The sequence below is a fragment of the Eurypyga helias genome, unplaced genomic scaffold (assembly GCF_000690775.1).
Source record: "Eurypyga helias isolate BGI_N326 unplaced genomic scaffold, ASM69077v1 scaffold9279, whole genome shotgun sequence".
Lineage (NCBI taxonomy): Eukaryota > Metazoa > Chordata > Aves > Eurypygiformes > Eurypygidae > Eurypyga > Eurypyga helias.
In genome coordinates, this window is record NW_010272751.1 from 125,859 (window position 1) to 140,447 (window position 14,589).

At 43.8% G+C, this 14,589-nt stretch overlaps 1 protein-coding gene across 1 annotated transcript in view; it reads right to left on the minus strand.

Annotated features, from left to right (window-relative positions):
- LOC104515314 (A-kinase anchor protein 13-like) overlaps positions 1-13,518 on the minus strand; it is a gene marked incomplete at its 5' end in the record, with an annotated part of 20,778 nt that extends 7,260 nt beyond the window's left edge. Inside the window, 2 exons of the mRNA XM_010159236.1 lie at positions 3,560-3,856; positions 13,371-13,518. Of these exons, the coding sequence (XP_010157538.1) occupies positions 3,560-3,856; positions 13,371-13,518 (445 nt within the window). The remainder of the gene's footprint in view (positions 1-3,559; positions 3,857-13,370) is intronic.
- Positions 13,519-14,589: the final 1,071 nt, after the last annotated feature.

The window sequence follows — 14,589 nt, forward strand, 5'->3', positions numbered from 1 at the left end:
TGAACAAGAAGGTCGTCATCAAAGCCCCAGTTCTACAAAACATAGCCTGGTGTTAAATTTGGCACAAAGGGTTCATTCAAAGCTTGCTGAGGTCCAAAAGAACCCCCTTTTTTCACTGGATTTTGGGTGAAGACCTAAGAACTTGTGACTGCGAACAATTAGTCTTCCACATTGTACCAGAGTAACATAAATTAATAAATACATGGTTTGAGCAAGTTAACTCAATTCTTAAAACAATACCACTGTGGCAATTCAGCAATGCCCTTCAATGCACTTAATCTCTGGACAGTTATTTTTAAGCAATAAAAAAAACTTTTGCTGTTCCAGAGCAATTGAAAAAAAAAGAAGAACAAATGGGAATACTGCAAAAGAACACTGTGGGGTCTTGAAAACGCACTGAGGACAATACAGGAAGAAATACTCATTTTATTTTCAATTTGTTTGAATGAAAATGGTGTGTAAAGAGATAACAAAGGAATAAATGTAAAGATCACCTATTGTGAAAGACATTAAGAATACCAGGATTACTGAAGCTGAGCAAACTCCTGTGTTGAATGGTAACTTAAAGGTAACAGCTAACTTAGATAGGTTCCATACAAATAAATAAATAAATAGAGAGAGATAAATAAGGGACACTGGAATGTTTGCAAATGTCCTCCAGCAGTTGTAAATAATCTCAGAGGTACTTCTAACCTGCAGCTGAAAGGATGTGCTCTTAAAAATTTGTCTACATGACAATGGCAAACTCTTAAAGAATTAAAACCTTGGTTTGGTAACCAAAACATACGCAAGTAGATGATTCTCACGTAGCTTTGTCCTCAGTAATAACGCATTCTTCCACACTATAAAGTCAAACCTACTAATGTGTTAGAAAGGGGGTCGGGAATGCTGCAAGAGCATAAATTATAATAATGAATGAGTCCAGACCGCTGCAGAACACTTTAATGATGACCAGTTTGGTGGTACACGGGAGCACGGGGGTGTCACACACCTCCTCCTCCTCCGGGTTTGGGCCAGAACCATGCACTTTGCCCCGCACAAACCCACTGACACGACAGATTAAACAGCCGTAGCAGACGGAGCTGGGTGTTACTCTAGCAGCCTCTCTGCCCTATGGGGTGTGTGACAGCAATGAACTCCCTGCCCTCTGCTCAAAGACTGGTTAGGGTTGGGTACAGGCAGAAAGGAAGGACAAGACTCCACACAGAGCCATCCCCTCCTCACAAACCAGCACAGAGCTGTGCTCGATGGTGGATCTTCCACCCAGCTCCTGCCTGCACAAAGGCCGTTGCTCCCTAACTGTTCCGGTAAAAGTTAGACTCCTACTTCAGCCCTTAGAAATATCAACTTTCAAATACACTTGACAGCAACGGCCATGTCTGCACAGCAGTTCCCCATCGCGCTGCGGCACTCGGGGAGCTGGCTGAGGCTCCCGGCTCGCTCCCGCGTTCAGAGGTTTTGCTAAACAGCAGCGTTTTGTTTCCAACCCACAAGAGCCCATAGAGACATGCCAGCTTAGAGGCAGCGCTAAGAATCTTTCAAGAAGGGATCTGACATTTTCTTTTGTTCTCATTTCTATAGTATTTTCTCCTCTGAGAAGGTTATTTGAAGTATCTGGCGCTGACATTTAGCAAAATGTGAAATATGAATTGGAATAGCTGTTCATAGGTAGTGACGCAGAGCAGGACAGGGTGTCCCACTGGAGGGGCACTGGCCAGAATATGTCTAATTGTTCAAATACTCCCACAGTTGCAAGCTTTGCTGTGCTTTTCGCCCTCCCCCACGCAAACTAACCCACAAGCACAGTACAGGGTGCTACGTTTTTCTACAGAGGTTTTTCTAATCTAGTGCTCCATCATAAATCAAGGACATCTTTTCCATCTTGCTCTGGCAAAACAGTTTAGCGACCAAAAGGATGCTTATGCATGTAAATCTTTCCTGTCACAATCACAAAAATTCCCTATGTATAATCATCTCACTGCAAAAATTTCCAGATAAATCTGCCCCTAGCAAAACAGTTGATCAGAAAATGAAAGACAGATCATCACATCAATAAACTGCCCTTTTCCCACTTATTTATGAAAGGCCTCACTGCAAGGGAACATATTTTATAGAATTTTTGGATGAAAGTTGCATTTAGTGCCATTATATTTACTCACTCACACTTTTATCTACAAACCCCTCACCACAAGATGCTAAAACGCTCAGCACTCAGAGCTCCCCCTTCTCACTGTAGATGCAAGGGATGCTCTACAGGTCCATTAGCATTCAGAGCCCCACACAATCATGACTTCCAGGCACACAAGCACATGCTGAGCAAATCAATGTAAATCTTACGGCCCGTTTTCCTTAAGTGCTGATTTTCCAAAGAATAACCAAAGTCAAAAAAAGAAACTGGATCTCAGCCTTCCTACAAAATCAGCAACAATTCAGAGCTTCAGTCAAAGTTTTCATTAGTTTAAGATCGCTTTGACTGTGTTTTTATCACTTAAATCTGAAATGTCTGTTAGCACAACTTTTTTTAAATGCAGAAAGAAACATCAGTGTCTTCCAAACAGAGGGAAAAAAACCAATCAAGTGTTTATCTCCTTGTAAACATATGACTGCATCTGAATTTCTGTCCAGAAACCATTCAATACTATCAAAACTTTTCAGGTCTGCTAACACTGCTTCAATTGCCTGCCTGTGTATTCACATTTACGAAAGCAGTCAGCAAGGCGGTGAAAAATAAAGCAAGAAAAACTCCAGAAAACCGTGCCGTGGTGAACAGAACGGAACGTGCTGCGCTGAGCAAGCCACGTCCCATTCCTCTGCAAGCGTTCCTGCTGTTGCATCCTATAAAAGATAATGGATGCCCCACAGCAACATTCCTTACATGACACTATTTGCCAAAATACCCTGAAAATTTACAGGAAGAATTTGTACACACTGGAACTAGCCCCCCTCCCAGTCTGTCAACACACTTCCTTATGCTCCCCTGTGACAAAAAAAAAAAAGCAGAACTCCAAGTACACGGACACGCCACAGCATCCCGAACACCTCAGCACTTCTGCTTCAGCGTTCGCCAGAGACTGCGCCGGCCTTGGGGCTTATTTATAAGCTCTCAGTAGGCCTCGCTGCTGTGGTTAAGGGTCACAGCCTCTTATCTGCAAAACTGTCCAGCCTTATGCTGGGAAACGCCTGTGTTTGCCCAGCCGGTGCGCAACCAGGGATGTGCTACAAATCCTCAAGGGCAGAGCCCCAACTTCACCAAGAAAAATCATATTTACTTTACACATTGCTTTGCACGTGTGCTATAAAACCAACATTTACCAAAAGCGCCAGATTTGTGGCACAAGGGTAATATTTCCAGAAGCATCAGACTTTCTACACACAGGTTTCTTTTAGGAAATCTCAGAAATCTCGTAGGATGCAGATGTAGTAGGAGCAGGCTGATGCACATCACGTCCCACCTCTGAGCAGAGGCCAACACACCTTTTGGAAAGCGCATGGAGGGTTCACAAAGCAGGGAACCCTTTCTCCCAGGTATTTTATCTCTCTCCCAACCCGCATGTCTCACCGGTCAGGGACTGGTCCGCTCCTAACACGTTCCATTCTGCCGGCAGTTTCAGATGTCGAAACGCCAAAGCCACTTTCTCATCCAAAAAGTCCACGTCCGCAGCAGGTGGTCTTGACCGGTCCAAGAATCGGGTGAAATTTAGTGCCTGCTGGTTGCCGGCACAGGTGGCCAGAAACTGGGCGGCATCGTAGGCTTCATCCTGGACAAACTGGAAACTCTCTTCTGCCACGACAAGAACAGGATGACCTTCCCTAGAGGCACAAAGTGCCACCTTCACTGTCTCACAGCAGTCATGGCCTGCAAAATAAAACCAGAAGAAATGGTAAAAAGAAGAACTGCGTGTGCTGAAGAAACACAACTGACCAACCCCGCTGACACACACAGTCTTTAATTAGATCAGGTACGAGCTACTTATTGAGGGTCCCCACTGTTTTCAGAATTCATATGTATCTTCAGAGATAAGTATTTCTTAAAGACTTTAAAAGGAAAAAAGACGTGTAACTGTCACAATATAAACCAAGAAATATAAGCCACCCTTCTCTGACCAGGCTGTTTTTGAGTAAACTGGAGAGTGACAAGTAATTCAAGCGAAGTTTTTGCTAACGTACCAAAAGCCAGATTACGTGGTCAAACTTTCCTTTTCCATCTCCACAGGACGCCAGTAACTCACCAGAAGCTAGAATCCGAGTGCTGCAAAACCAAGGGCTCCAAATTCTGTCACAACACTTGGATTGTACTGAAAACACCGCATTTGCAGCTAAAACAGAGCTAAATGGCTACGAGAGCCCAACCTGCCCAGGCATGCCCTGTCTGTGCCCTCAAATCTCAGGCTCAGCGCTGCTGCACCTGCCCTTTGCATTTGTGTTCAGATGGCAAAACCCAAACTAAGCTGCTTCTGCTAAATAAAAACATGGAAATGGCCACTTTCCATATTTACATAACAAGAAGGTTGGAAGTTTGATAACTTTAGGTTTGTTTATTTATTTAGAGCAGGGGAAACAGGAGAAATGGTCCCCTGGCATGGCAGCAATTTCACTGACTCAGAAAGTAAAAAATGAAATAAATAAATAAACCCCACAACACCTTTTCACCGTTTTAAAAGGGAAAATATACCCTGTGTCCAACACAACCAGCACTTGCAATTGTCAGGCATGCCCCCTCAATAATAAGGTTGGTGTTTCAAGTTCACCGTGCGCCACAGTTTCTTGTTCCAGTTGCAGACTGACGTCATGGCTGTTTTTGCCAGAACAGCATGGACCCTGCACTAATTACTGGAAAAGCTTCTTTTTGCCCATGACCTCAGCATACTACTACATTCATGAAACCCTGCTTAATTAAATACAAAATGACGATTTATATTTAAAGGCTTGAAAATTCAATTTAAGCCCCTATTTGTGGTCAGTGGGAAAGTTTCCTTCTTGTGTCGGGGCTCTTTGCTGTTGATTTCCCTGACAAAAGGGAAAATATGTCCCTAATCTTCACGGTCTTTCAGCCAACCTTCCAAATCTGGTCTGAGGCTTTCGGCATGTATACAGGTTTTGTCTGCTGAATGAGGCGATCCTGAAGTTAATTGAAAGGTCAAAATTGCTATTAGGACACTGCGGGTAGCACCAAAATTGTCAAAAGACGAGGCTGCACAGCTTCCCAAGGAGAGCAAATGCAGCTGGAAAGGTATCAAAGCCAAGTGCAGAAGGGGAGGATGAAAACATACACGGATGTCGCTGCAACCGCTCAACACAACCCAGAGGTTCTGAAGCTGAAAAGCGAGAAAACTTCCTTCCACCCAGCACCAGGCATCATTAGCAAGAGGATGATGTGAAAGCTGAAGGAACAGATTTTCTAGTAATGATGTTATAAAAAAGAGTAAGTGTAAGAAGACCTACTTCGACTGTTCTTGGAAATACTGTGCGTGCATCCTAATACATCACTAGTCAACAGGAGGGGCAGTGGCAGGGATCTCTGCAGCCCATATGAAATCCATTCACAAACTCCACCGGTCTTCGCAGTAGGAGCCTCAAATATTCAAGGGAGAAGCAGGGAGATGGTACAACTCTGGGAGAACCAGCCTTTAATGCAGTTCAGAAGTGTACATCTCTCCACCTTCTTGCTTTGCTCATTTTCTTAAGGACATCAGAATATGGAGCTGGTAAGACATATCAATTTTGTTTAAAGCCTCCACAAAAGCAGTGAGTTGCATGCAGCCTGTTGAGGATGCCGTGGTACCCTACGGCAGCTGACTCAAGTGCTGTGAACTTGGCTCTCCCTCACACAAAGCAGTAGAAGTTTGCTAGAATGCAGGGTTTTTTAAAAAAAGCATACTAAAAGACTCCTTAGTATCATGAGAAAAGCTCAACATTTTGTCTTCCCCCTCAAACTATTTTCTGCCTATTCCCATAAGAATCCCATCTGCAAAACAGCCTAGACTACGACTGCCAGAAATCCAGTGGACTTTCAGGATTGAAGCAGAAGGCAAACACGGCCCGTGAGCAGCTACAGAAAAAACTTAGGGGCAGTCATTTCCTTGCCATGAAGCCAAACAAATCCTCCGTGGGACAGCAAAAGCTCCTCCATTATGACAACAACTAGAGGATCCTCAGTCAAGACACATGGTCCCCTTAAAACAGTACCTACCGGGTGTACAGCAAGTTCCTTGTGATGGAGTGTACGTGAAACACAAGCCCCAAAATTTAGCAAAGCTCAGGATCGTTCAATGCAATACATGGGGAGGTGACAAATGGGCCACGTCCTGATCCACAGCCAACGATGGTTCTCTCAAAACTCCCCCGGATATCTAACACAGCCTTCAAAGGGAGGTGACAGAGCTGACGATCCATTTTCATCTAACAGGATCAAACAAGCATCCTGCTAAACCCTGGGGAATGTTCTTCGAAAAGGCAACCGCTCACAAGGCTTTGATGTCCTCCTTCCCTACATCTGAGACGATGTCAGACTCGAGGGGTAAGAGTCTGGGACAGGTTCTGACTTTTGGCAAACAGTTCAAACAAAAGAGGAGCCAGTAAGTAACAAGCATGGCCAATACTAAAAAGATTGTTCAAGAGGTCTCTGCCCCTCTGCTTTGAAACTGCTACAGGAACAATGTAAGCAAACATGTCCCCACTACACGAACCTTCTGAAGCAACCATCGGTAGGGCAACACGTCTCTCCACATCAAAGACCATTGTTTCCTTTGCCTAGACTAATATCTGAACTTCAACAGCCCTTTTTCCCACAGTATTAGCAAAAGTGAGCTAAGCTTCTGGCACTTTCAGGAGATAAGTGGTTATCATCTGTAAAACAGGCCCAAATCTATTTTTATGAGGTGAAGTAACTTGCCCAAGATCATGAAATGCTCCAGGCAATGCCAGAGCAGACGCTATTGCTCTTGATCTCTGCTCAGGCTGGTAGACAGCAGGGCTTTCTCCTAAGATGGGTTAAGCTTTGCAAGCGTCGGGGCATTCGACTATCAATTGCTCTGACTCCCTCGGACACCTTCCTCAGTAGTGGAACAAAACACTCCTGACTCATTAAAAAGGCAAAAAAACCCCAACCCTTGGGTGTGTCAGGAAGAGCGATGAGACAATTTATAGCTTGTTTCTAAAGGTTTGCATTTTGGTAGGCTGAAAGCACATGTAACTGAAAAAAAATCACACACGAGTGTACCCACAGAAGGGAAATCTTGGTGCTTTACAGCATGATCAGGCTCACAATGCCGCCCAGCACCCCTCCCGACCCCTTGCTGACGTCTCAGACTGCATAGAATAACTTCATGTGTGCATCTAGGCTGCTTCTCATCACACTTTCGTTGCCACAGTATGAAATTAGGTCATTTATGCTGGCTTAAGTGTGATAAAATTCAAATAAGCCATTCCTTAATTTTTCCTACATTGCATTTTACTCCATTTCTCCTTCTGCTCCTCAGTTGCTTTAAATTTGGCTTGGAAACGATTCACTACCTGGAGCTGTTTTGAGAAGTGCCAACACACTGCAGGAAAAACACAGAAATTAAAAAACTATTTTCGGTCTATTCAGAGATGGCACAGCAACTGCTTCTGTCGTGATAAAGCAAATTCCTCATCTTCACATAAAACCATACTGTAAAAATTATTTAAACTGAGACAACAACCCCTCAACTAAAGAATTCCTTACTGGCCACTTATGAAATTTGCTTTGGGCAACACGTAAGAGCAAAAAATGAGGAACGCAGAGTTCTGCTCTCTCTGTCCTCATCCCTGAAGAGATGAGATGCATCAGAACGATAGCACTGCCTCCTCTACACACTAACGATGCAAAACAATGAGCAGAATTCAAGGTGGAGATTTCTGAGCTGTAAGCAATTAGCAGACAAGTTCATCTACAGCCTTAGATCTGGCCAACTAATTGGTACCTGTGTCTTTGATCCGGGGTGTGGTTTAAAGGGCAGCAGCAGAACTCTGGACTTTTTCTTGTTAAACAAGGCACATGGAGACAAAACACCCCTAAACAGAGCTTTACCAAAACATGATTTCATTTCCTACTCCCCTGAAAGTGGAAATCCTGTGCAAACCTATTTTCAGCACTCACATTGGAGCTATCAAACAATGGGCTCCAGCCTGAGCAGCTATTTAAAGCCCTGCTGGAAGCACATGTTTGGGTTTGCCTAGTAGGTGACTAAGGACCCTGCTACTAATTGCATCCTCCGAGTTGCCATGGTGGAGCTGGGTTGAAAGAGGTCTTAGAAACGGATTTAAGCAGGACAGGAAAGCCAGACGACAGTAGTGAATCTCACAAAGTATCTTGGATCTGCATCCAAGAGATGTTGCCATCTGGTGGCTCGTGGACAGGGAAATCTAGGGATCTCCTGCAGCCATCTGAAAAGTGGTTCTTTTCTGCTCCAGAAATCTCAAATTCTGGTTCTGAAAAATCAGAGCCCATATTTGAAGTGCGTTTGTGTGATTTACACAGTCATTGTATTCACTCTTGCAACACAGGAAACCTTATGAAATACATAGGCACGGCACAAGTAACAGACAGGGGCCTTTGTTTTTCCTTTTAAACCCTCGACTATTAATATGGAGAGTGTAGAAAGATTTTTTGAGGCCCTTTATATTGCAGATGCCCTAAAATTCTATAGAAGTGTGAGACCCCACACATTACATCATAAATAATTTCAATACAGATTCAATCACTTTTTCCTGTGACTGATGTCATCCAGAACTGGCATCATTTCCTTTTAATTACACTGCCTAGAGCAATTAAGTACACCAAAGAGGATGGACTGCAAAAAGTCCTCTTGGTTATGCTGCTTTATTCTATTTTAGGGTTTTTTTTGTTTCATAATTAAGAGTATTTTCAAATCCACAACTGGCATTGCCAAGTGGTCACTTGTTATGCAACTTGTTTACTCTTTTGGTCTACCAGTACAAAGATTGTAATTCATGAAATATAGCTTTTTCTACGAAAAGTTGTTTCCTAAGGGAAAACACAGTCTGCGGCAGAAAAGAATAAAGCGTGAACATATGTAAAGGATTTCACAGTAAAATAAAAGTTTGAAATGAAGATATTTCCAAGCTAATTGAAATCAATTTTAGCCTATGCTTTTAACTAGCAGGAAGAAAGTAAGGAAAAGAAAAACCCCACAACCCTAAGAACTGTGGAATTAAGAACAAGTTAAAGACAGAACCTGCTTCTCTACCTTGGCACGGACAGAAAGCTCCCAGTGAGTAGGCATTTGGAGTAAAGGGGAGTGTTTCAGCCGTGGGGAAACTGCTGACGACCAGCAGACAGGCTCTCAGGCCCTTTTTCTGTCACTAATTTTGCTCCTCCTCCCCTCTGAAACACATAGAAGAATCCTGCACCTTTTGAGATCAACCACGGAGAAAAAAGCGACGTAGGTATTAGAGACCAACGGCTCAGAGTGCTCTGACACACTGCAACTGTACACACAGAGGTAATTATATCTCACCAAATTACCTTAGCTGTTGTTTCAGTGACTCAGTTTATAAGCTGGGTATTTCCTACCCTTCCCTTGCTTGATTAGGAGCTGCTGCAGCTCTGGACTTACAGTACTGGCCTGTCTCTCCCTATTTTCCTCCACTGAGCTCCTCTGCGTTTCCCAGATACTACCCACGAGTCTTTACACGCAGAGCAGAATTTGTGCCCACTGACGCAGCCATTACGCTTGATGGCACACAAACTTGCACCAGATGCACCCCACAAATACCTGAGCTCCCAGCACAACACCTCACTTAGTGAGCTTTCTCCTGCAAGAAAGTTCTTCCCAAATCTGCCCAAGAGCTTCCCAATGCCAAGATGCCTCCACTGCCCACGGCAGGCTGTGGTCAAGGCTTTTGACTCATGTGGACAGTGATGAGGTCGATCCTTCTTTTGTTGGTTTGTTTGCCAGATCATGATTTGAGGCTTGTTATTATAAGTTGGTCATATTTTTTTTTCTTCCAGTGGGAGAAAAGCGGCTCTAGCAGCAGAGACAGACGATGAGGCTGCTGTCTTGCAGCAAAGTTTCATCCCCCTGTTATAACACAGACTTTCTTCGTTACCACGTGCAATCTGCTTGGCCATTCAATGTCTCAGCACCCTGCCTACTCTGCAGAGATGTTGGGAAGAAACAAATATATTAAAGATTACGACAGTCTCAGTTACTACAGTAAGAAGGACTTGCAGAAAAGCCCAGTTTATGACCAACACAAAGTAGGATGAGCATCCATGACATAGGTGGACACATCCAGGGCCAACAGCAGAATTTCAGCAGCAACACCACTTTAGCCGTAGCCACAGAGCTGATATAATCCCTCTGCATCCTGCCCTGCTCAGACCTTTGATATTTTCTTAATACCCAAACTCCATCGACCAAGAGTTTGCAACTAATGCCCAAACCAGAGCAACATCCAGCCCCACAGCATCTCCGCCTGTCACACAGATGGACCTTAACGTTTGACACTGCTCTGCAGAGCTACAGAGTGCCTTTGGTACCAAAGCAAGCTTTGTCAGTTATGGAGAATTTGAATGAGATCATTTAGAAATTGAAGCATTTTAACAGTGACAGTAAAGCAATGGTTAAAGGATATAGAGAATTTTCACAGACAATGAGAATTTAGGAAGTATTCTGACAGTTTATATTTCCATTCCATTTTAATTTCTCATCTACAACCACCTTATGTTGTTGAGATTAGTTTTTTAAATGTGATTTCATTTGAAAGCTGTGCTAAAACATTCTACTTAATTTTGGCGGCAGATGTAATCAAATAATTTCTCTGGTTTTTACGCCTCCATACATCACCAAAACTACTGAAAAGTCAACAAACAAAAAAAACCCACACACCTCCAAAAAAAAAAAAAAAAGAAAATCTGGGTTTGTTTTTACATTAGCCTTAACTGAGTTATGGTCACCCGAGCACTTGATGGACTTTATCTGAAGTCCTCTGGGGACCATATGAAACTCTGAGTACTTGGGATGAGGATGAGAGAAGAGCCTCCAGGCCCAGAAGGGAAGCAGGGGAAGTTCAAGGCAAGGAGGCGCTCCGTGTGCTCCTAAGTGAATCAGCCTTCCCTTCCTTCATCCACCTGCAATGTCCCCGTGGAGCAGCTGTGCTCCCAGGTACCTGTACCACATCTTGCACTGCAGGGACAAACAAGAGATGCTCAAAGCTGGAAGTGAAGGACGAGATTTTGGCTAAAACCTGAGTTTCCTTGCAGAGCACTAGCGAAGCGTCCAGGCTAGGATGTTTAAACGAGGGCTGGTCTCCCACACACTGTCTCTTGTTCATGGCTAATCCTGCAGCGAGTTCAAGTAACGCCAGCTCTGAGTCACCACAAACAGCTCCAAGGCAACTGGCCAAATATACAGTGTAAACACATGATTACAGATCCACTGTCAAGTTCAGGAAAAAGGACGAGAAGGAAGAGCTGGGTTGAAGTAAGTCATGCTTTTGTTGAAATCAGAGTAGTCTGTGCTGAAGCAACACTGGACAAACGCATCTATGTCAGAGGAGGATATGAAAACAATTTTTTTCCACACTTTGTTTCCCCCCAACGCCTCCTTCACCACTGCAGTCTTTTTTTTCCTCATGTTATTTCTCCAAAGTGAGGTATGAGTAGAGGGTATTATCCAAATGGTTCCATACATCTGAGATGTCAACCCTTCCCTCACGCTGCGGCCCCAGACAGTGCAATCTGGCCAGAATGAGAGTACCTTTCCATGAGGTCCGTTAAATCTTTTTCTAGTATGAGCTGCATTTTGGGACAGCACCCATCCCTATGTAGCATCCCATGGCACAAGATCGCAACACAACTGTGTTGTTAAAAAAAAAAAAAAAAAAAAAACAAACCAAAAAAAATTACCAAATCCAAAAAAAAAGCTGATTACAACTAAAGGAACAATTGGCAGCAACTCCCTCCTTTCCCTTTGAATCACTAGCAGAGTCAGATTTCCCACTAAGAGTGACAAAAGGAGCCCCAGGGAGCTGTCTCCCGTGACTCAGTTAGGTTTGGGGTCAGCAGGACTGTCAGAGCCCAGAGCATCACCCTGGGTACCGCCTGGCAGCCATTGCCCCAGCCACATCCACCCTGGCCACATCCACTCCTGCTCCGAGAATGTCAGAGACAGCAGTGACAGGAAAGTATCACTCCCTCCCGGAAATCCCACGAAATATGCCACTTCCCGTGCAGGCCGAAGGGGAACACTGAAGCTTTTCAGTTCCTTTCTTGGCCATGTAGCGGTCCCGAGGGGAGGTGAGGTCATTGCAAGAGGGGCTGGCAGAGCCCCACGCCCGTCACACAAAAAGCAGGGAAGGAGTCACCCCTCTTCTCCCTCCTCTGGGAGAAAATAGCACTAATCTAATTGATTGCACAGGGCTCTGGTCGTCAGTAACGGTAAAAAAGACCTCTTCCCAAGTCAACTGAACACCCCAAACAGCATAAAAAGAGAAAGAAATTAAAAACTACGGTGGACAATATTAGCTGGTTAACACCAGGAGGAAAATCTCCTCAGCCCAAATCTCACTTCAAGTGCATCTCTCATAAAACAATACTTACAAGAGAGATAAAAACACAAACCCAAGAAATGCACTCCATCACTTAAGCTATCTGTGTAGAGTGAAAATGTCAGGCATTTTCTCACACTAGTACCGATGTGCTGCATAGCAACAAGTCAGAATGAAAGGTTAATGGTAAGGACCGCAGCCTGGAACACGCTCATTCCCACGGTCCTGAAGTCACCAAAGGAAAACGTCTTGTCGATTTGTTTTGTTTTGTTAATGGCAGGAAGGCTTAAAAAGAGTGGTGGGCTCTAATGTGAAAACCCACCCCCCCCTCTGAACTGGCTGTGCTGAAGGGATGGCACCAAGCACCATACACTTGCCTGCCACCGCACAAGCTTCAGAAATACTGTGTAGGCGCTGATCTGTATGACAGGATTTAGGGGGAAAGGGTTGTATTTCACCAGGACTACAGAAATGAACCTCACCAAATTAAGCAGATCCTAGGTTCAGCTAGGGCTTACTGGGCTGTACACTGCTTGGACAACAGCATCTCTGACCTTGCAAATGCGTCTTCCACCATCATGCTTGCATTTAAAAGCATTTTACTGTACGTAAATACAACTGGGTGTTTTCTACAATAGGATCCTATAGTTATACATTAAATAACTGCAAACTCAAGAGTTGTATAATTCTGCTACCAAACAATAGTTTGTACTCACTATCAGTGCGTAAGATTAGGAAAAAGAAAACCAACGAAACAACATTACATTGAAGGCTACTTGAATTAACCAAACTTCAAAGACTGATACGCTGATGTACAAAGAAAGGCAATTGTTTACCAGGAGAAATTGTCTCCAGACTCCCAGGATTAACCTTTCTCGTGCTTGTGCAGTGTTGGACAGTTGACCCAGTGAAGACCAAGTAAAAAACTACATCATCTTCAACTTTATCTTCCTCAGTCAGCTGCACTGTAATAACAGAGTCACCCTAGGGAAAAGGACAAAATAAAATAAAAGGTTAGGTTTACATTTCCAAAAACTGCATTACATAAACCAAATCATCTCTCCCTCCAAGACTCCTGCTTCCCATTCATACACTCCTTTCACACGACTCGGGACCCATCCTAATTTTCAGATATGCAAGTCATCCTTAGCATGCCTCTTGGCATCATTGCCAGCCAACCGGTTAGCAAACACGTTGAGCACGGTTCTGGGAAGAGAGACATAAAAACCTCAAGGGTATATTCAAAATAGCAACTTAATATGGTGAAATCACACCAAGTCTGACAAACACGAGCACACACCCCTCACAGGGTTTTTTATACACATATCCCCCCATATATGCATAGCTAAAACAACAGAATTGGGATAGCAGCCTAAAACTGCCTCTTCCTTCATAAATTTGAACAAACGCCCCAATTCTTTCTTGAGCATCCAAGCCAGCCTCTCTACTGACAGGTCCAGTGTAACCAACTCAATAACTGAACACGTGGCTCATGAGCAATCCATAAACACACAAAGATACAAAAGGTTCCTCTCTACTGCGAAAACCCAGTAACTAACTGCACAGGCAGCAGTAGCTCTTCTCACTCAGCATCTGTAAGCAAGCTAATGCGTTGGTGAAATGCTCTGTACTTGATCAAAACCAGCCGTTCTTCAAGCCCTGAAAAGAAACCTGTCATGATCTGTTGGCTGAATGCTCCTGCTCAGTTTTAGGGAGGCTTTATTTCAGTATCTCAGTATATTCTGTCACTTTGTTCATCTTTGCTATCACCAAAAATTACATTCATAAGTTGCACACATGTTGTCATAGTTGACACAGCACAGGACACAGTAAGCGCCTGAAATTCATAGACCTGCATGGACAACCACAGGAGCAACATCCACCAACTCCAGTTTCCCATGGGGAAGGGAAAACAAGGGAAGAGGATGGCTTGGACTTCCTACAGCACTAAGCAAAGCGTGTTCATTTGATCTCACCACACATCATTTATCTGCCAAAAAATTATATAAACTAAAAGACACTGAGAACAACAGACTGTTAAGTGACCTTCTGCCC